The sequence below is a fragment of the Natator depressus genome, chromosome 12, assembly GCF_965152275.1.
Source record: "Natator depressus isolate rNatDep1 chromosome 12, rNatDep2.hap1, whole genome shotgun sequence".
NCBI lineage: Eukaryota > Metazoa > Chordata > Testudines > Cheloniidae > Natator > Natator depressus.
In genome coordinates, this window is record NC_134245.1 from 38078008 (window position 1) to 38099565 (window position 21558).

Below are 21558 nucleotides of genomic sequence, written 5' to 3' on the forward strand. Positions count from 1 at the left end.
TTTATTCCAGATGTTTAGAACAGTTTGGGTGAAAATGTTTTTCCAAAAGTATTTGTGTTCCCAGTTTTGTAATGTTGAGATCATTTTCCTTGGGTTTGTTTTCTTGATCGTTTTGAAGAGTTTGTCAGTTTCATAAATCTCTTCATAATGTAACGTAAAAACAATTAAGTCACGAGAAATTCATTTTTCTTGCAAAAGTCCAACAGCAAAGGAGCCAGTATTACAGTAGATGTTGGAACCAGTGTCGTGTAGAAAATCACAGAAGGGCCTGTGTGTATTGTATGTGGGATAAGTAATAACTAAAGCTAGCTAAAGAATAGGACCTCAAGGTTAATTTTCTTAGAAGTGGCACTTGTGCCATCTTCAGGGCTAGTTGATTGTGCCAAAGAAGGAGCTTGAATTCAAGGCTGAAAAATGGGTTCCAACAATTGGCTGTTTGGTTGGTGCTACTTTGGAGCTGTTTTTGTATCTGATGGTGTCTGGATGAGATATAACTTAATCAAACCACCACCAATATACCTGCAGAGAAGGACTGTTTGTCTCTCTTTGAATACTATATACCATAAACCATGCTGAAAAGAATACCGTACAATTAGTGAGGGATAGCTAGTATCAGTCAAGGTTCACTTGTAAGGCAGTAGCTAAACAGTAACAATCATTAACATTAAAGTTCACATTTGCATAGTTGTCTTCTTCCGTGCAACATCCTGGCTATAGCACCTATGAAAATGTTGAACTTTCCATTGTATATCTGCTGCAGAATTGTCTCTGTTTTTGAGAGAGGGAAGCCTCTCCAAATTATTCTGTTCGGAACCTGTAGTAAATTTCCTTTAATTCATATTTCATTTCTGTAGATGTACACTCCTGTTTGCTGCTTTGCTACATCTGCATGTTCAGCTAAAAGCATCAAGGACTTTTCCAGAATAATTACCAGTTCCTTTATTTTTCCTCATTACAGTGCTATAGTGCTTTCCGTTTAGTGGATTTATGTATTTTTTCTTTGAATCAGTTCTTCACTTCAGTACAGTTTTACATATATGCCTACAGAGCTGCTTTTGATGTATAAGACCTCAACTATCCAAATTGTCCAAAATCATCCTTTCTAGCCTGCCACTTTAGACCTCGATCCTGCAAAAACAAACACGCACTTCATTTAAACCATGTGAGTGACCCCACTGAGTTCACTGGGACTACTTATGTAAAGTTCAGCATACGTTGAAGTCTTTGCAGGAAATAGAACCATAGAATTTAATCTCACATATGAGACTTTGTCAGATGTATGTTGTATTATCCCTAAAATTAATATCTACACATAATAGGGCAAAGTTAGTGAAGCATGACTTTTCCTTCTGAAATAAAGGTTGCAATATTGTATGCTAGTTAGAGCAAGAGACTTGGAGTCAGGATTTCTGATTCTAGTCTTGTCTCTGCTGTGGACTAGCCAGATCTTTCTCCACCTGCATTCATCCTAATAGTAAAGTGGAGATAGTAATTGTGGTGGGTTGGATCACAGAAACCCCCTGGGAGCTGCCACCTGATGTGCCAAGTGTACTTCTGCCCCTGCTTTCCTGCCCAGTCAGCTTAGGACTCCAGCATCCTGCCTGGTTTGAGCCAGACCTGCTAGCCTGCTGCAAACCCAGACCCAGGTCTGAACCACGTCCCCTAACAGCTGTAGGCTTTATTGAAAGCAACTTAAGAAGTGTTCCTGCCTCTAACACTCAGATGCCCAACTCCCAATGGGGTCCAAACCCTACATAAATCTGTTTTACCCTGAATAAAGCTTGTACAAGGTAAACTCATAAATTGTTTGCCCTCTATAACACTGACAGAGAGATATGCACAGCTGCTCCCCCCCCCCCGCCCCGGTATTAATACATACTCTGGGTGAATTAATAAGTAAAAAGTGGTTTTATTAAATACAGAAAGTAGGATTTAAGTGGTTCCAAGTAGTAACAGACAGAACAAAGTGAATTACCAAGCAAAATAAAATAAAACACACAGGTCTACATCTAGTACAGTAATAAAAACTGAATACAGGTAAAATCTCACCCTTAGAGATGTTTCAATAAGTTTCTTTCACAGACCAGACACCTTTCTAGTCTGGGCACAAACTTTTCCTCTGGTACAGCCCTTGTTCCAGCTCAGGTGGTAGCTAGAGGATTCCTCATGATGGCTTCCCCCTTGTTCTGTTCCACCCCCTTATATGGCTTTGGCACAAGGTGGGAATCTTGTGTCTCTTTGGGTCCTCCCCCCTGCCCCCAATGGAAAAGCACCAGGTTTAAGATGGATTTCAGTACCAGGTGACATGGTCACATTTCCTGTGAGACCCCAAAGCCTTCATTCCTCCCAGCCTGACTCACAGGAAGTGGGGCCTGCAAACAGAGCCATCCACAGTCAATTGTCCTGGCTGATGGGAGCCATCAAGATTCCAAACCACCATTAATGGCCCACACTTTGCATAACTACAATAGGCCCTCAGAGTTCTATTTCATATTTCTAGTTTCAGATACAAGAGTGACACATTTATACAACTACAGTGACCACACTCAGTAGATTATAAGCTTTGTAATGATATCTTACAAGAGACCATTTGTATGAAGCATATTCCAGTTACATCATATTCACACGCATTAGCATATTTTTATAAAATCCTATAGAGTGCGTCACAGTAATACCTACCTAATTTAAGAGCTTTAATATCCCTTCCTTAAAAGGTGCTATATAAGTATAAAATGCTGTTATTATATAAACCTTGTTGGTATCCTTAATCAAACTTCTTCTACCTACAATTCCTTTGTTTGATCACACAAATTGGGTTTACAGCCTTTCTGGAACCCTCACTTCCACAGAAAACAAATATAAATTAATTAATATGTTAAGAAATATATTACATACCTTGAGGAAAACAAGCAATCATTTTGTACAAACCTCCCTCATCTCACCTTGCCATCCATTGCATCTAACCTAAAAGATGAACATTCAAACCCTTACTGACATGAGTAGTTCTGGATTGATCAAAGAGTTCTGCTGACTTCAGTGAGGTTACATGCGTGAGTCAGGATTACTCATGTAAAGAAGAGTTTGCATGACCAGCTCCGAGATTATAAACTTCTTGAAGCTGGTAGCTTTTCTTTGTTCTGTCTATGGAGCGGCCGGAACACTTATGGCACGAACAAAAAATATTAAATAACAGCTTTTGTGTGCCTGATATCAAAACTGATTTGTAGTTGGCTTAGAATCCAAGTCCCTGTATTGACTAATAGCTTTGTAACAACCATTTTCCACTACTTGAGGCACTCTCTTCAACTGAGTGTTCAATTTGCCTACTAAAGCTTTTAGTACTTTAAGATGAGTGTGGGGTTCAAATGTGCAGCCTTGTTAATCATTGGACCGTTTAACTATTTAATCACCTTCTGGTTGGCACTTTCATAATTCTTCATTTTTCATTCTGAACTATTTGATTTAGGAAGATAAATTAAAAAGTGGGAGGAGGAAATATGCAAAGTAGCTGCTCTATGTCTGTTGTGTTCACTTGTCTCTGAATCCCCAGGCCCTTTCCTCAGAGGATCAATTCTTTTATGTTTGGATGTTCCTGCTGATGTTACTTGTGCTAGTGAGTTTGCTTATTTTCACTTCCCTATTGTATCAAGGGTTTTACTTACTTTCCCCCCCTTTTTAAATTAGTCCCATTCCCTTGCATCTTTTTTTAATTAATTTGATTTCTGTTGGCACTTTAGACCAGGGGTAGGCAACCTATGGCACGCGTGCCAAAGGTGGCAAATGCATGCCAAAGGCAGCACACGAGCTGATTTTTCAGTGGCACTCACACTGCCCAGATCCTGGCCACCTGTCCTGGGGGCTCTGCTGCTGACCTGGGGTACTGGCAGCCGGCCTCCTGCCAGTCGGGGTTCCGTCTGCCGGCCCCATTCAGCCTGCTGCTGGCCCCGGTTTCCAGCCACCGTTCGGGGGGCCTCTGCTGCCGGCCTGGGGTCCTGGCTGCCGGCCCGGGGCAGTGAGGGGTGCAGATGGGGCAAGAGGGGGGCACAGCTCAGCACCCCCACCTTAAAAATTGTTCCAGCGCCACTGTACTGGGATATTTTTAAGTCCTGACTTGCTGCTTACATCACTATCACACCACGTGGAACAGCGCACTGCATTTAACATTGAGATTAGATTGTACATGCAAGAACTGGAATCAGAATTTTCTGACAGATTTCAAGATTTCCAGAGATTTGGCCCAATGCTTTCTTTTCTAATTAAACCTGAAAAGTTCAACGAAAGCGATTTGCATTTGTCTGTATTTCAGTGGATGGGTGTTGAAGATCTCGAAATGCAGCTCATTCAGTTAAAAAGCTTAGAATTGTGGGCATCAAAGTTTGGAGATCTGCGGAGTGCACTTGAAGCTACTGAGAGAGATCATGGGGCCTCTATTCTGACCTGCTGGACGTCTCTGCCAGTGAAATTAAACTGTTTGAAGAAAATTGCGTTTGCAGTGCTTTCAGCATTTGGATCCACATACTTGTGTGAACCGGTATTTTCACACATGAAATCTGTCCTCTGTCCCTCTCGGAGCCGGTTAACAGCTGATCACTCAGAAGCCTGTGTGCAGCTTAAAGTATCCAAATACATGCCAGACATTGGAAAACTCAGCAAGGAAAAGCAAGGGCAAGGATCACACTAAACTGATAAGATCAGCATTTTAATTTAATTTTAAATGAAGCTTCTTAAACATTTTTAAAACCTTATTTACTTTACATACAACAATAATTTAGTTATATATTATAGACTTATAGAAAGATACTTTCTAAAAATGTTAAAATGTATTACTGGCACGCAAAACCTTAAATTAGAGTGAATAAATGAAGACTCGGCACACCACTTCTGAAAGGTTGCTGACCCCTGCTTTAGACTCTTAGATGTTTTGGAATGAATCTGCTGAAATATTGTTCCTTGCCTAATTGATCCTTAAATGATTTGCCCCAGTATTTTGTATAGTTGATTCTTCTTGCCTGTAGAGGGTTTTAATAAACATTCTGCATTCCCTCACAGTCTGCCCTTTTTAAACACAAAAAATAATACTCCTGTACTTCAGCACTCTTAACACCTACGCTTTTCATTTTTCAGATGTAGTTCAGAAGTATGCTATGCAAAATGTTTGTATCAAACCTCAAATCCAGTTAGCCTGAGTTTGGGCTTGAGGCTTAGTATATTTGTGAATGTGGGCAAAGGTTGTTCGTACCTCTCTTCCTTGGATGAAATCCTGTCCCCATTGAAGCCTATGGGAGTTTTGCCACTGGCTTCAGTGTGGCTAGGATTTCACCCCAATGCTTTTTTCTCTCCAAATCGAATCCCAGTGAGCCCAAAGGCACTTGCCTTTATGTCATGTTCTGTTGCTTTCCCCAGTTCTTTGGGGATGTTGGATGGACTGTTTGCTATTTGGGAGGCCACTGTGTATGGATCACTACCTTCTTCACATCCTAAAGGGACTTTTCGAGAGAGGCACAAATAGCTTGTCTCCCAATAGTGCAAAAGGAGAGGGGCAAACACTCCTATGCCTGTTGCCAGGCTGTTCTAGAGAGCTCAGGGGCATGGTTTCCCTTTGATTTTAGCAAACTTTGTCAAATTTGAATGTCCAAGTGAATGCCCTGCAATTCAAATTGTAAGGTTGAATTTGCAAACTAAACCTGCAGGATTCTCAGAGCTTTGGAGTTTTTACAAATCAACTTATTTAACAAACAACCGAACATTTAAAAAACATCACAGTTGTGACAAAACCTAGCAACCCTGTTCTTAGATCACAATGCTGTAAGCTCTGCTTGTGTGCTTGAGAGAGGGGAGAAGACAAGATAGGGCTGTAGTATTATCTTTAATGCTTTGACAGTTGTGTAGTGTTCTCACTAAGCTGCAGTAGTCTGAGTTCTTGTTAACTTCTATGCAGTGAGGCTGTTAGCCCCAAAATAAGTTCCTAATAAACAGCAATATGTATTGCAGGATGTCAATCCACAGTTCAGTTAGGAAGTAAATAATAATAAAGATGTTTTCAAATACTGTATTCAAAATTTGAGCTGTTGCTTAGTTGCGATTGTTCAGGTAAATCTCTTGATATTGCTCCATGATTGGATGAACTGCAAATATTAGTGTGTGTAAAGGCTGCATAGGCAGTTCACGGAGTACTATTTCTACTAAGCCTTGAACGCAAACTAATCCCATCTGGAGCTTCAGAATTTTCTCCTATTCGGTCCTCTGTTACTCATAATCTGGTCAGTTCTTATTGTGCAGAGTACATCTGGGCAAATAATGCAAAAAATTGTCCAAAAATATTCATTGTAATTTTTCAATGAATTCTCTTCTGATGTGTTCATGCACTTTTTGTGCATTGCTTTCAGTGAACATTCAAGGCACTGAGTTTTACTTTTAAATATTTTTTTTCCAGGAAATCTCATTGCACAGTTCCACGTCTGAGTATTGGCAGAAATGGAAATTTTAATTTGTGTACATATTTGCAGTTCATCCAGTCAAGGAACAGAAATACCATGTGATTTAAATAAGCTGTTGCAACTAAGCAATGCAGCTCAAAATTTGAATGTGTGTGAACAAGCCATAGAGTAAAATATTTTAAAATATTATGATTATTATATACTTATCCTCCTATCTCATGGATTTGTGGGAAGACTATTGGTTAATATTGGTGCAGCACTTTCAAAATATAAAGGACTATTTAAGTGTTAAGTAATATTATACATACATTATATTTACATACTCTGTTTATGGTGTCTTGAAATATTTAGGTTACTGTGCATAAGCCTATGAAGTAGAGCTGCTCATATCCTTTGTATAGTGAATGTATTCTAAATTTGGTAGGGTGCTGCATCATGCCTTTCTTTGAGATCTCTGACAACAAATGGCGTTATTATTCTTTTTCTAGGATGAAAAAAAAAGCATGACCTGTTCTGTTTATACCATAAGATGCCACATCTTTTAGTCAGTTTCTTCATGCTGGCTTAAAGGCAGTTATTCTTTTAAATGTCTAAGCTAAAGTCGAGACTTTGAATTACCAAGAAACATACTGTCTCAGCTGGTAGAGTCTCAGAGGTATGTGAAGATGCATTTTTAAATTTCAGAGCATTCCACTTATGTGGTTAAAATAAAACTGCAAAATTAGTTGCTTTAGGCTTCTAAGTAAAGCCAGGGGAGTGTGGGATCTGAAGCTTTATTTTCTATGTATTGAGAGGCAGATTTACTTTTAAACATTTTTTTGGAATGTGTTATTGACACAAATTTTACAGGGTTAGTAGTAATTAGATATTGATAATACTGCCTAAAGGCAGGTATAGTGTAGGTTGGTATTGTGTAAGTTTTCTTTGCACAGCTCGGTTATTGGGTCTCAGGGCTGTCTTGCAACTAGGCTAAAAATTATCTTTTTTTGGAGGAGAAGAGGGGAATCTGATCCACACAGATTTGTTCAGCAAAGGGCAAAAAGTTCTGTTTAAATATAAGTGCTTTATCACAAAAGTGCCTCGGCAACGGTTATCCCTATACTATAACCGGCCAGTGGTGTTCAGAATTTGTCACCTTCAGTTCTGGATACCAACAGCTTATCCAAATTGGAAGGCTGGAGGTTTAGGCTGGTCTGTCCTCAGGATTTTCTTTCAGTTCACCAATTTAATTCCCAGTTTTTAAGTGCTACTTGCAGCAATGCTGGTTTTGTAGTGTCAAAGCTCCTTCTGAGCAGAGGCTGACAGTCACAGCAAAATCTGTGCTGATTTTGTGATTTTTAGCAGTGCCCACTGGAAACTTATTAGAGACCTTCAAATTCATTTCACTTGTGATATCAAAATTAAATTTTTGTATTAAAATATGAAAGGCTGGTGCACAACGGCATTGCACCACCTAAGCCTTCACATCCTCACCCCAAAATGTTTATTTTTTACATTAAACCCAAGCTATATTATAGTAGACATTAGGATACTGAACATAGTTCTTGTGAGAACCGTCTTTATTGAATTCCTCAGTGACATATTAAAGCCAAATAAAACTAAAGAAACAAAACTCTCTAGCCAAATGTTTCTGCTAAATTCCTTCTTGTTTTGAAAAGATTTTTATTTATTTTTCCGATTACAGAGAAATAGACAAATGAGGCATAATAGCGCTCAGGAGTCTTTCCAGTGTTTAAAATGACCCTAATAACAATACAGATCCAAGTCAATAAGTGTAAAGTTGGATATAATAAAGGAAAGAGAAACTGGAAAGTGTGCATAACTTAATCAGTTTAGATTGTCTAAGCACATGAGATTAAACAGTTTTCTGAGTGTATCTAAATCCACAAATGTTAATATTTTGAATGTTATCCACGTTTACATCTAAACAATTTTAAATAATGGCTGTTCAAATTACGTTTAAATTCACTAGCCCACCATGAGCCACTAAGTATGTGTCTCCTCTTTATGTCCCCAGTTCAGCAAGGTACTGAAGCATGTGCCTTATTTTAAGCATGTGAGTAATCCCATTGACTTTGTGCTTAAAGTTAGGCACACACTTCAATACCTTGCTGAACTTAAGCCTATACAAGTGCTTTGATACTGATGTGCATGTGTTTTTTCCCCTTAATATATGTGGGATCACAAATAAATGTTCAGTGATGGAAAAAATAGATGACGTTTATATACAGTATTCTGAATGGCTCACTTTGTAGTGCACTCATCTTCCAGCCTGAAGACTATGGGTTCATTGAAGTATACCGGAGCTATCTACTTCATGTAATTCAATTTTTGGTGCCATCCATCAGATGAGGCTTCAAACATAGGTCTCTTCTAACTATCTTTGATGGCTAGCATCCACATGGACATTAAATATATATTTTCCAAAAGAATACAGGAGAAACCTAAGTGCTGTAGCCAACGTTCCTGTTCTATGAATAAACATGTTTTATGTTTTTGTGTGTCTCTTTTTGCCTGTCACTTTTTTTGCTTAAATGTCTTTTGGAGAGCATACATTTAAAACTAGTTCTGTTAGGTTCTTTTCTGTAAGGTTCATGTTATGTGACTAGTCCTGGATTTTAACAGTGCTTGTTTTCAGTCTGCGATGCTCAAGCATAAACCTGGTTTTAACTGTGCTAGGATTGGAAGTTAATAAAGTCTGCACTCTAAAGTCTTTCCGTTAATCACTGCCACTTTGAACTCTTGCAGTGGCAAAGGAGTCAGCCTAATTGCTGGAGGTTTTTTTTTTTTTTTAAAAGTTGAATCTCTTACAAATCTGCCAAAATATTATTTAATTTCTCTGGAGACAGGAGTTTATTTTTGTAGAGTAGGAATTGGTTTGTTTTCAGAAGATTAATTCTGCTTTGTGCCTTTGTACTGTAGCTACCAGGCGTTTTCCTCTGGCATAAGTGCCAGAATTGCACCCAGCTTTGTTAGTAAAATAAATAAAACTATTCTGAATAATGGAACAAGTTAATTCTTCAAATATTTACATGGGCAGGTGTTTCACTTTCTTTTTCTTTGTTTTAAAGGGATGATTGATGGCACCTAGCGAGAGAGTGGAACCTAGCTTTGCTTCTAGTCTTATTGCTAATACTCATATATCAAGCTAGTTAAGGGAATGAATCCCAGAAGAACGAAGTGAGTAACAGTTAAGGGTCAACCATCTCCCTGTGCAGGAAAAACACACATGCACACACATCAGAAAGTATTCTACAGAGGCTGAAATGGCAGCAAACCTTGTCTGTTTTTTGTTCTCTTGACGCAAGGGTTTCTCTTTACGAAAAGTTTTAACTCCCCCACTCTGTTTCTACAGCAACAAATGTTTGTGCAACAGGTCCTAACACCCCTTTCACTCCACCTCTCTCTCTCACACACACACATTCTTTTTGAAGCCAGTAGAGTCTCTGGTCACAGTGAGTGGCCAACTGTCTTGTGAGATGAAAGAAATTAACATAATATGGCTAAGAAGGATTTGAGAATGGCATTGAAAAGCAAACTGCTATTCTATGCAGTAGAATGGAGCGAAAAGAAAATGTATGATCTTGAAAGAATAGTGAAGAAGAGCTAGAAGTTCTGATCAGTGTCATGAACTGAGCTCCTGAATTAGTGAAGAGAGCAAGCCAGACATAAACAGCATGTCTTAAAACTCTGTATTTAAAAGTAGCGATGAGCCTAAAAGTCCAGATCTGAACACCTCCCCCCCACCAATATTTTGGAGAAGAAGTTCAGGATCTGAATGTGGATCCAAACCTAAATGTATACACCTAACTGCATGCACACATAGCTGCTTTGCCAATATTCAGTTACTGTATGCATCTAACTCCTCTGCCTATTCTGCTCCACCAGTAATGCCAGCTTTGCCCACCCCTTTGTTACTCTCACTTCAGCCCTTTCTATATGGAACACTCTCCTTGTGTACACATTTGTAAAGCCCCCTCCTTTAAATCCCCTCTTCAAGACCCACCTTTGCTGCCAGGCATATAAGACATTAACCAATTAAGAACAGCTAGGTTGAGGGGCAGATGGGGAGAGTTGCCAAAGTTTTTGTAAATATATAATTATTTTTAAAAATGTATTTGTATATTTGACTGTGTCTCTGTTCCTACATCCTTTTTGTTTCTTTTATCTTTTAAAATTTGGAGCTCTTAAGGCTAGAGTCGAGGGCTTTATATGTGTTTGTACAGCGCCAGGCATAGTGGAACCACTGGCTACTCCAATATACACATTAAATAATAATAATTGGTTAATTGCATGTGTAGTTCCTGTAGTTAGAGTGCTGCCAGTGTTGGGAACTGAAAATCTGGCTTTTAATCTAAACTGCCTGCCCCGTAGTATTTGTGTGCCAGAATCATTCCCCTCTGAACCCCCTCCGTTCCAACTCCATTGACCTTCATTCTTCTTTTGACTACTCCATCCCCTCATTCTTTCTTCCATGCCACTCCATGTGACTGGAACAGACACCTAACTCCCATATGGCTAGCAACCTCCCTGTCCTCTAATCCTCTCTGAAAACTCCATCGTTTCTATGATTCTTCCACCATTAACCTTTACTCTTATGTTCTCCTCTACCACTTGCATATCAGACCTTGGCAGATGAACTAAATAAAAATAACCAAAATGGACTGTAAACTCCTTGGGGCTGGGACCTTGTCTTATTTTCTATGGGTAAAGTGCCTGTTACATCTATGATACTGTATAAATAATAATGCATATGTGTATAATAATGATACTTAGTAGCTATATAGCCTGCATACAGTTTGAGTGTAACACAAATGCTAGCTAATTATTCCCCTGATTCTGCAAAGACTTATGCATGAGCTTAATTTAAAGCATGTGAATAGTACCATTGAACTGAAAGATAATTTAAAGTTAACAATGAATTTAAAGGTTTTCAGGATTGGGGCTTAGTATAGCAATATTATATGTATATGTAGCCTAAACTGCAAACTCATATGTGTATCCTGTATCTGAATGGTTGGCAGACCTTTTGAAGTGTCTAGTCAATGTATTTTGTAATGTTAAAGATTACAATACGTAAATTTTTATGTACACTTTTATTAAAGATATAAGGCCCTGAAACACTAAAATAAATTTAAAAAGCACTACAATATTGTAGCAACTTTTTCATAAGATGCTCTGTGGTTCTGAAATAAAATTGTACTTACAGGGATCACTGGTATGAAGAAAATAAATATTTTCTATTTTTTTAAAATAAGGAAAGGAAACAACAAACATGTTTTTCTAAGAGAAGGCAGAAAAACCCACAAATGACCTGTTAAGCAACAGAAACTTATGATAAAATATAAATGAACAATTCAGTTAAAAAGTTTAACAAATTAGTACCACAGTTGAATTTCTTATATTATTAAAAAACTGCCCAACCCACAGAGGAAATGCTGGTGATTGATATCATTGTGGGATTTGAATTGTTGTTCAGAATATTATAAGTAACGTTATCTGTTGTCACAGATTACAGAAAAAAATTTCACCACATTATTTGTTTTTCTTTATATTTTGGCATAGTTGTGGAATTTAGATTCAATTACACTTTGGGTAAGTTCTAGTCAAACTTGAAAACACTCCGGCTTTAAGATAATCCTTTCCTAGGTTTTTCAGTTTTTCTTATATTGTCAGTTTAAAGATAGTATGACATGTTGATTCATCTTTAGATATTTGTGTGTTTTCTGTATCTCCTCTGTGTACTGTAAGTGCATCGTATTCAGGAAAAAACGCTTCTGGATAATTTCTCCTTATAAAAGCAGAAGATACTTCAGTTTCGGTATATTCTGAGATGCAATTTCCCTGTTAATTATTGGGGGTTGAATAAAGGAAAACTAATTACACTGTCAGTTTAATTTATTTGCAGAAATACTAGGCTGTTTTAACCCACTGATCTCTCATCACTGGGAGCACTTTGGTACCATTTCCAGATGTCTATCAGTCTCGCAGAAAGGTTTTCATTTCAAAGGCAGCACTCTAACACAGAGAAATGCAATAGCCTGACACATTCAAGACGATTTTGTTTGGATTGAATCAAAGAATTGCTGTAAACATTGAGTAGAAATGTAAAAGGGCCATTGAAGGTTCCACACAAGCCATTTTTTGTTTGGAGAATTTCACATTTACCAGTCCTCCTGCTATGGGATACAGAGGCAAAGGGAGAATCTATTGTAGTATTCTGAAAGTACAATGTGAATGCAAGAGCTGAAAACATTTTTCAGGGCTTATGGTATAGGTCAGCACAATCAAGTGCTGTATTCTCTTCCAAATTGTAAGCAATAAAAGTAGAGTTACACATAGTAACTTCTGTAATCAGTACTACTAGTAAACTTTCATTATTCTGTGAATGGAAAAAGTCTTTGATTCATATATGCTAAGTTTCAGAGTACCAGCCGTGTTAGTCTGTATTCGCAAAAAGAAAAGGAGGACTTGTGGCACCTTAGAGACTAACCAATTTATTTGAGCATAAGCTTTCGTGAGCTACAGCTCACTTCATCGAAGTGAGCTGTAGCTCACGAAAGCTTATGCGCAAATAAATTGGTTAGTCTCTAAGGTGCCACAAGTCCTCCTTTTCTTTTTATATATGCTAAGATCATTCATTAGCATGGCTGCAGATGGAAAGGTGCTTTATAATTGTTATGAATTATATTATTAGAAATATTTTTAATTATTTGAGCTAAATTGAAATCAGGCAGTAGAGTTCTGATAGCAGTTTATAGAGTAGTTTGCTCAAGTTTGCTAGATTCTCTTGAAAATAAAAACATAGAAGATATATTGGAAAATGAACACAGCCATACAGTCATTTCTCTGCTTTGCCTTCTGTGTCCAGTTTAATCATTAGTAGCAGGATATCTTTTCCTAATATTATTAGATGCCAGGAATAGTTGCATTCTGAACAAGTTATAATCAATCCGAGCAATTGACTTCCCTACCATAACACGCAGATGCCATCTTGCACATTGCAAAGTGTAACTAATGCATTGAAGGTTGGGGGTATGAAAAAAAATGTAAACAAAAACAATTAGGGTTCTTCATTTTTCTAGACCAGTGATAGAAATATAAGAAACAAGCAAATTCATTAGGGAAAATTGGATTTGTCTAAATAAAAAGATAATTAGAACATTACATTGTGCTCACATTTTGATGCTCTACAAAAGTTTGATATTAACATTAATGGTTTATGTGTGGAGGTAAATATTTTCCTTTACTTACAGATATATGGCCATCTGATATTTCTGTATCAATATTGTATAATTTAACATTTATTTCATACTATCACTATTCATTGCAATAAACTTGGATCTGATACTTGCTACATCACTCAGTCCCAGAGATCTTGTCTCAAAAGCGTTCTTTAGAGCATGAGTTTCTTCCTATGTTAGATTTTATTGCTTGCTTCTTGCACAGAATCTAACAGAATGCAGGCTAACACAGTCCAATAGCTGGAAATAAAGATCATGCTTTTTAAGCCTATTTACCTTGAAAAGTGCTCATTCATCTAAACTTTTTCATGGTTAGCAGATGAATAGGATGATTATGAAAAACAGACATTTGTGACTTTGTGTATACCATAATACTTCACTACATACATGTCTTTAAAAAAATAAATCATATAGTTAAAAGATCTGATTCATATTTATATTGCTTTCTGAAGATGTGTAAAAAGCAATACAAGTGCTAGCATGGCATGAATGAATGGCATGAATCCCAAGTCAGTCTCTTTTATTCATTTTACCCCACTAAGCTGTGCGAACATTGAAATTAAATCCAAACAGTCTGTGTCAGTCATTGTTGAAATGTTAGGCTTGACCACTGGGTTATTCCCCATATATTGTCAAGATTGTTACAGGAAATTTCATTTTAACTGGAACGAGCAAACAGCCTGGCTTAGCATCTCATCCAAAGGGACTGTACATTTCCTTGCAGCTGCATCCCACACTCCAGGTGTGACTCTGGTGTCCACACTGAACTTTAGTTCAATTTCTGATTAGTGGCTTGAATCCACAGACTTCTGGCACTGCCAACAAAATTTAATTTCCATTACGAATTCAGTGATTCCCTTAGCTTAAAATGAGTATTTATTTTCCCAAACCATGAGAGGCCAGAGCAAGAGGAAAATCCACGGTCTTCTATTCAGGTATAGTGCTGGCAGCCAGTATAATGAATACATATTCTTCTGCTAATGACCTCACCCTTGACCAGGAGGAAAGAGACACTAGAGAGATGAATGGTGATTCATGCTCAGTGCTGGGGCTGGTCCTTTGGTAAATGACGTGTTTAGGAAATAATGCAGACTACCGTTCAGTAAGTCTGAAACAAAACAAAAAGTTTAATTTGAGATCTTCAGCTACAGTTGAGTGATTGTCCTTGGTAAACCCCTTAAGTAATTAATCAAGGAAATTACCCCTCATCACTAATTATTTATTTTCTCAACTTGTCAGCCTTGCTTAAGCTCATCTTGTTGCATTGCTTAAGGGGAAAATTGTGATTCAAATTTGTGAGGTTGGAGGGACAAGGCTTACCAGAAAAGTGGCTCACTGTAAGATATCAGCTTCCTTACCCCACAGACTTGCCCTTATCCTTATCTTGAGGGGGCTGAATGAGCACGACTGAGGGTCAGAAGATTTTCTGTGTTCTTTTGCTCATTGGCCTCTCTTCAGAGACTGTTTAATTTCATTTGTGAGTTGGACATCTGGACCAAGACCAATTGCTCATTTTTTGGAGGCCACAGAACAGCTGTTCATGGTAACCACTTTTGGTCACTGCTGATGTGGGGTGGATAAACACTCTTTATCCATTACAAATCTTGTGAGCCAGCCAGTCACTATGAGCTTTGAAATAAGTTAAGGGAGAACATAAAGAAAATGGGAAGAGCTGATGATATTTATACATTTTAAATATAACTGTTGCAGCCTGTGCCATCACTTAGAATTTCCTCGTTCTCTGTCTTTAGAGGATTACCCCAATGGGACATGGCTTGGAGATGAAAACAATCCTGAGATGCGAGTCCGTTGCCCCATCACCCCAGCTGACATGCTGCATATCAGCACCAACTGCCGCACAGCTGAGAAGATGGCACTGACGTTGCTAGATTACCTCTTCCACCGGGAAATTCAGGCCATCTCCAACCTTTCAGGGCAAGGGAAGCATGGGAAGAAGCAGCTTGATCCGCTCATGATTTATGGTATTCGCTGTGAGTATAACCTGGAAGTTTCTGATCTTGTGCTATATAGAGAGATTTCCATCTGCTTTGTCTGACAATTGAGAGCAAAAGAGAAAAGCAGAGCGAAATCTTTAGAACCAAGTGTTCTAAAATGTTCATGCACATTCCTTTTTTGGTTTATTTGTCTCAATATTTTTGGGTAGGCCTTCTCAGTATTGGCTAATGTTATAACCTGCTCAGGTATTTGTATGCATCTCTTGACTCCAATCCTGCCTCTCCTTCTCCTGCTCTCTAGTCTTCTCCCTCCCCCCTCAAAAAAACCCCACAACAACCCATAGTAATTAAATTGTCCTTTGGACATCACACATTAGATACAATGTTCATTGCCCTTTACTGAAATAAGAGTGGGGCCCATTTTATTTATCCTGGTGCCATCTATCTCTCCAATTTATTTAGTCTAATCTCTGTATGAATAACCCTTCCATTGCTGTGGCACCTATGTGCTGTCATTAATTTAGCTAATTACCTCCACTTGCTTGTTGCTCAGATATTTCATTATCTGCTCCATGCTCTGTATTTTTTTGTGGTTCCATTTTGAATCTCACTATAGGAAGTACAATCCCTGAAACATGATTGGCTGACCTGGTGACATTATTTTAGCCAGCAGCCCAAGCCTAGAAATATGGTCAGGCAGGTCATGCATCAATCTGACCAACTCCTCCTTTACTCTACATTTATTTTGGTCTGCACATTTATTTTTAAATAATACATTTTTATGTGGCGAAGAGAGAGTAGCTCTAAAGAACTACAGCACATTATAACAAGTCATGGCCCAACTTCATTTTTCTAATATTTACATTTTGTGAAGTGTGGTTCTGCTCTAAAAAGTAGCTTCATTATGTTACTTCTTGAGTTATTTTTGTATTTTATGCTCATCCCCCATGTAACACTGAGCATACTTTGCAAGGTTTTGATTTAACAGCAGACATTATCTTCCAAATAACTTGCTCTGCTCCTCTCCCCTCTATGGCACCAAACTAGCTAATCCTAGGGAAACCTCGCTAGCAGGCTAAGTGACAGTAGATTCCAGAACTTGCAGTCAGTGGAAGTCCTGGACAAAAAATGCATCATATTCAGAATGTGTTCAGGCGTCAGCTCAGATGTATTTCCCGTCGGGTGAGTTGTAGGCAATGCTCTGCCTCCCTGCTTCTGCCACTCTCACTCTTCAGACAGACAGCTGAATGTAGGTGGCATGGTGGAACATAGAGGATGTTTGAAATTGCTTCTACTGTGGTGTTGAAGTGTGTATTGCACAGTCTTCTTCCAAAGAGCCGGGCTGAGACTGTCCATTTATGTTGGGCCCAATCCTTTTCTCACTGAAATAATTGAAAACACTTGTCTTGACTTCACTGATAGCAGGATTAGGCCAATTATCTTATTTAGAAAGATGTTGTGGGTATCAGAGTAACAGCCGTGTTAGTCTGTATTCGCAAAAAGAAAAGGAGTACTTGTGGCACCTTAGAGACTAACCAATTTATTTGAGCATGAGCTTTCGTGAGCTACAGCTCACTTCATCGGATGCATACTGCTGTAGTGTAGGAGGCAGGTTGGGTCAGTCCTTAGAAACACCACATCCAAACTACAATGCTTCTTTCCATTTATTGTGGTCAGAAGCATAATGATAGGGTCTGGAAACATAGAGAATTGCAGGTTTTAAAGATTGTTGTTATATCATGACAGTTTTCATTGAGTTTCTCACAGCTCATGGTAGGCTGAGTAGAAAGACATTTATGGGGAATAGTCTTGGTGAATATTCAAACTCTGGATTTGTTTTTTAAGTCATGAAAACATTAGAAGTAACATTAGAATTGTGCTCAGCTATCCCAAATGATCGAAATAAATTACATTCTGTCAGAGTTGGGTGTGTTTTTTGTTGCCGTTGCCACCAGACAGATGTTTTCTTAGCTTCTATTTATGGGAGGATCCTAAAGGACCAATTTAAATTAGTCTATGGTGGGTGTTTCCTAGAAATCTCTCAGGCTCTCTTTTTGGTTTAGGAAGCCACTCTGAGTTCAAACTGGTTCACAGGTACAGAGCATACCAGATGTAGCACATTTCTAGTAGAGAAATCCCAACCATGGTGGTAACTGAAACAATGAAAAAAATAATAATCAACTTGTTTTTATTGGAAATATAGATACAGTTCACATTATCAAAATAATATGAGCTTGGATCTCAATTTTGACCAATTGGAAGCAAATGGGGAGTGTGGATTGTCTAGATGGTTTGGGTATAAATTCCAAGTGGAATAAACTCATTTTATTTTTTATCAGTATGTATCGTTTCAAAGGGTGGACCTCACTCAAACTGAGACGAAGGAAATTGTAGCAGGCTTGCTGCAGTTCACACAAATGTTTCCCTACTTTAGGGAAAAGTTAAATACCATAAAGCATGTGGTTTCAAGATAGGAACTCTTAGGATGATAAAGAGTTCATATTGTTTCTCCTTGTCTAGATGAGTGTTAGGAGGCTATCACAGGCCTACAAACAGAGTTGCAATATATATTAGGGATATAGACAGTTTTTTCTGTAGCTTTATAGGTAACTAAGACGTGGTGGGAGGTAGATTATGGTACATAAAGTGTCTAAAATGTTCTTAGACGTGTGATGGACAGCCTGACTGTGTGAGTAAGCAGTAGGCACCTTGCTGATATGACACTATGGTTACTAGCAGCAGATTACTCAACCAATTGTTTGATGACAGCAGCCAAGTTGACTTTATAAGTATAGTTTACAGTTTACATTTCAGGCAAGGGAAACCTGCAAATGCCTTCTGAATAGTTGAAATTCTGACACAAGCTATAACACATATAGGGTACCTCTGCTATCCATACTGTCTGAAGCAGTGGTTTTCAAACTGGGGTACATGTACCCTAGGAGTGTGTGAGCTCTTGTCAGGGGGTAAGTGAGAAAAATCCTGTAATGGTGGACAATGCATTTAATTTAGTAAGACATGGCAATCTAATCATAGATATATTATGACCCTATTTCAGATGCGGGTACATGGTAGACTACATTATTTGGAAAGGAGTATGCAGCCTAGAAAACTTTGAAAACCACTGGTCTTAGGTATACAGAAATACTAATGTTAACGTGGAATTATATGGGGAACCATTGAGCAACAATGAGCAATATTCCTGATTGAAACGAGTTTTATAGGCAACAAACTTTGAATTATGCATTCCTGAAATTATTTTATGTAGTTCACCTACAGAGTATTACAGTGGGAATAAATTAATGTACTGGGATATTTTTGTGTGCAGTTATTATTTGGAATGCCAGCTAACTTTAATCTTAACAAAAAAACCCACCAATTAGAGCATGTTTGAATTTTTCTGAGGAATTCAATACTGCATCATTATATTTCTGCTATGGCAATGCAGAGTTACATGGAGAAAGTCTGTGGAAAGTGATTGCTAATGAGCCTGATAGCACTGTTCCTTCTTCAGGAAGGACTGAGTTTGGGAAGTACACTCCTAATGGCCTCATTTTGTTGATGATGTCACCTGACTACTGTGGTGGGGAACAGTGGGCTAAATTAGAAATATCCTGTTGAACTTGCTGCACTGTGGCCTATCATTGGGTCACTCTGTAAGAGAAAACAGAAGCCTTCAAAGGCTTTCACAGTGTTGTTTGATCATGTATAAAATGTGTTGGTGGCTCTGTAAGGGCTAATAAGACCTACAGATAATTTTGTTCTTGCAAATTTTGGAGACCTCTTCAGATACTTATGTAGTGTAAATGGTACTTTTTAAAGTTACTGAATGTAACACTATTATTTTCACAAGTTTTTATACGGCTAAATAGGTTTTATTTGAAAATTTGTTCATAAAATGAAAAAAAAAACAAAAAAACAAAAAAAGCAGTGTGCTTGCAAAAAGTGCACATGCAACCCCCCAAATTTAGGTGCGCAAACGGGATTATTGTAGCCCTAAGTGCTGTTTGTGTGTGCAATTACTGGATTTGTATATGCTAAGCAGGCTTTTGAAAATGAGGCTCCTTAAGTGAAAGTGTGTGATCATATTTTGGCAATATACGACTAAGCTGATATAATTTAAAAGGGAGATTCTTTGTAAAAGTAACCCTGATTGAAGTTAGGGGTACTTTACAGCATCTAAAACAGAGGTCTGTTGGCTCCACTCAGTGTCTAGACTAACATGTTGTCTTTGTTCTGCAACAAATCCCCATGCGTCCAAAGAAAAATACACTCCCTAAATATAGACTGTTGCAAGAATACCCACATACAGTGTGTTTAGGGAATCTGAAAATGATTGCGTGGTTAATGAGGCTTAAAATAACATAGCCAAGGCATCATAAAATTACTACAGCACTGAATAGGGGTATGGGTGCGGGTGTGGGATGTGGACTCTGGGAGGGAGTTTGGGTGTGGGAGGGCACTCATGGCTGGGGTTGGGGTGCGGGAGGAGGTGCGGGCTCCAGGAGGGATTTTGGGTGTGGGAGGGAGCTCAGGGCTGGGGTTGGGGTTGTGGTGTGGTCTCCAGGAGGGAGTTTGGGTGCAGGAGGGGACTCAGGCTGGGGCTGGGGGTTGGAGTGTGCGAGGAGGCACGGGGTGTGGACTCTGGGAGGGAGTTTGGGTGTGGGAGGGGGCTCAGGGCTGGGGTTGGAGTGCAGGAGGGGGTGTGGGCTCCGGAAGGGAGTTTGGGTGCAGGAGTTTGGAGTGCGGGAGAGTGTGCGGGCTCCAGAAGGGGGCTCAGGGGTGGAGCAGAGTGTTCAGGTGCGGGCTCTAGGAGGGAGTTAGGGTGCGGAAGGGGGTTCCGACCTGGGGCAGCGGGGTGGGGTGCAGGAGGGGGTTCAGGGTGTAAGCTCCAACTGACAGGCACTTACCTCAGGTGGCTCCCTGTCGGCAGTGCAGCGGGGCTAAGGCAGGCTCCCTGCCTGCCCTGTCTCCGTGTGGATCCCGGAAGTGGCTAGCATATCCAGCTCCTAGGCGCAGGGGGGGCCAGGCGACTCTGTGCAATGCGCACTGCCCATACAGGCGGGTCCCTGGCCTTGGTTCCTGGACATGCCGGCTGCTTCCAGGTGCCGCGGGGAGCCAGGGCAGGCAGGGAGCCTGCCTTAGCCCCACTGCGCTGCCGACCGGACTTTTAACGGCCCAGTCAGCGATGCTGACTAGAGCCCCCAAGGGCCCTTTTCGACTGGGTGTTCCGGTTGAAAACCGGATGTCTAGCAACGCTAGTAATAATTCATAAACTCCCAGGGTGAAACCCTGTTCCTATTGAAGTCAGTGGTAAAACTCCCATTGACTTCAGTGTGGCCAGGATTTCATCCCTACCATTTATCAATGATGCACTGAAAGAAATGCGAAGCTCTGCAGTGCCATATTCTCTTGGCCTCACCAGTCTGTAGGCCAGCTGTCTTTTATTGCTGATGTGTTGTTCCATAAACTCCAAGAAAAACTAAGTACAGCAGTAGGTTGGGAACTGAATCATATCATTGTCCTCAATATGCAGTTTGCTGCTGCTCCGTGCAGTAATACTGTGCTGTGTTTATTTTAAACTTACATGAAGATCTAATGTCATCATTTAAGCATATGCCAATCATAGCTAGCAAGTTCAGGTCATCATGGAGATCTTTTTGTTCAAGTTTCATCTTCCAGTTTATCAGTGGAAAGCTTTTCCTCCCTTTCTTTTTCTGGGGAAAAAAATAGCCAACCAAATCTGTATTTAATAGAAAATATTTTGAAAAGTATAGTATGCAGAAGCAACTTTTTCCCAAATGAAGGCATGTATGTGTGTTAAAAATTCTTGATATATTGCATAAGTTCTGCCACAACAGAAAGGCAGAGTTTATCTTTGGAGGTATATATTTTCATTTAGTTGTTTGTGGGGTGACAGTG

The 21558-nt window shown here is 39.2% G+C and overlaps 1 protein-coding gene across 3 annotated transcripts in view; it reads left to right on the forward strand.

The window, feature by feature from the left end:
• Positions 1-21558, forward strand: part of BANP (BTG3 associated nuclear protein) — a 265439-nt gene that overhangs the window by 110124 nt on the left and 133757 nt on the right. For all 3 annotated transcript variants that reach the window (XM_074968886.1, XM_074968885.1, XM_074968887.1), the window contains one exon: positions 15433-15672. In XM_074968886.1, coding sequence (XP_074824987.1) covers positions 15433-15672 — 240 coding nt within the window. The remainder of the gene's footprint in view (positions 1-15432; positions 15673-21558) is intronic.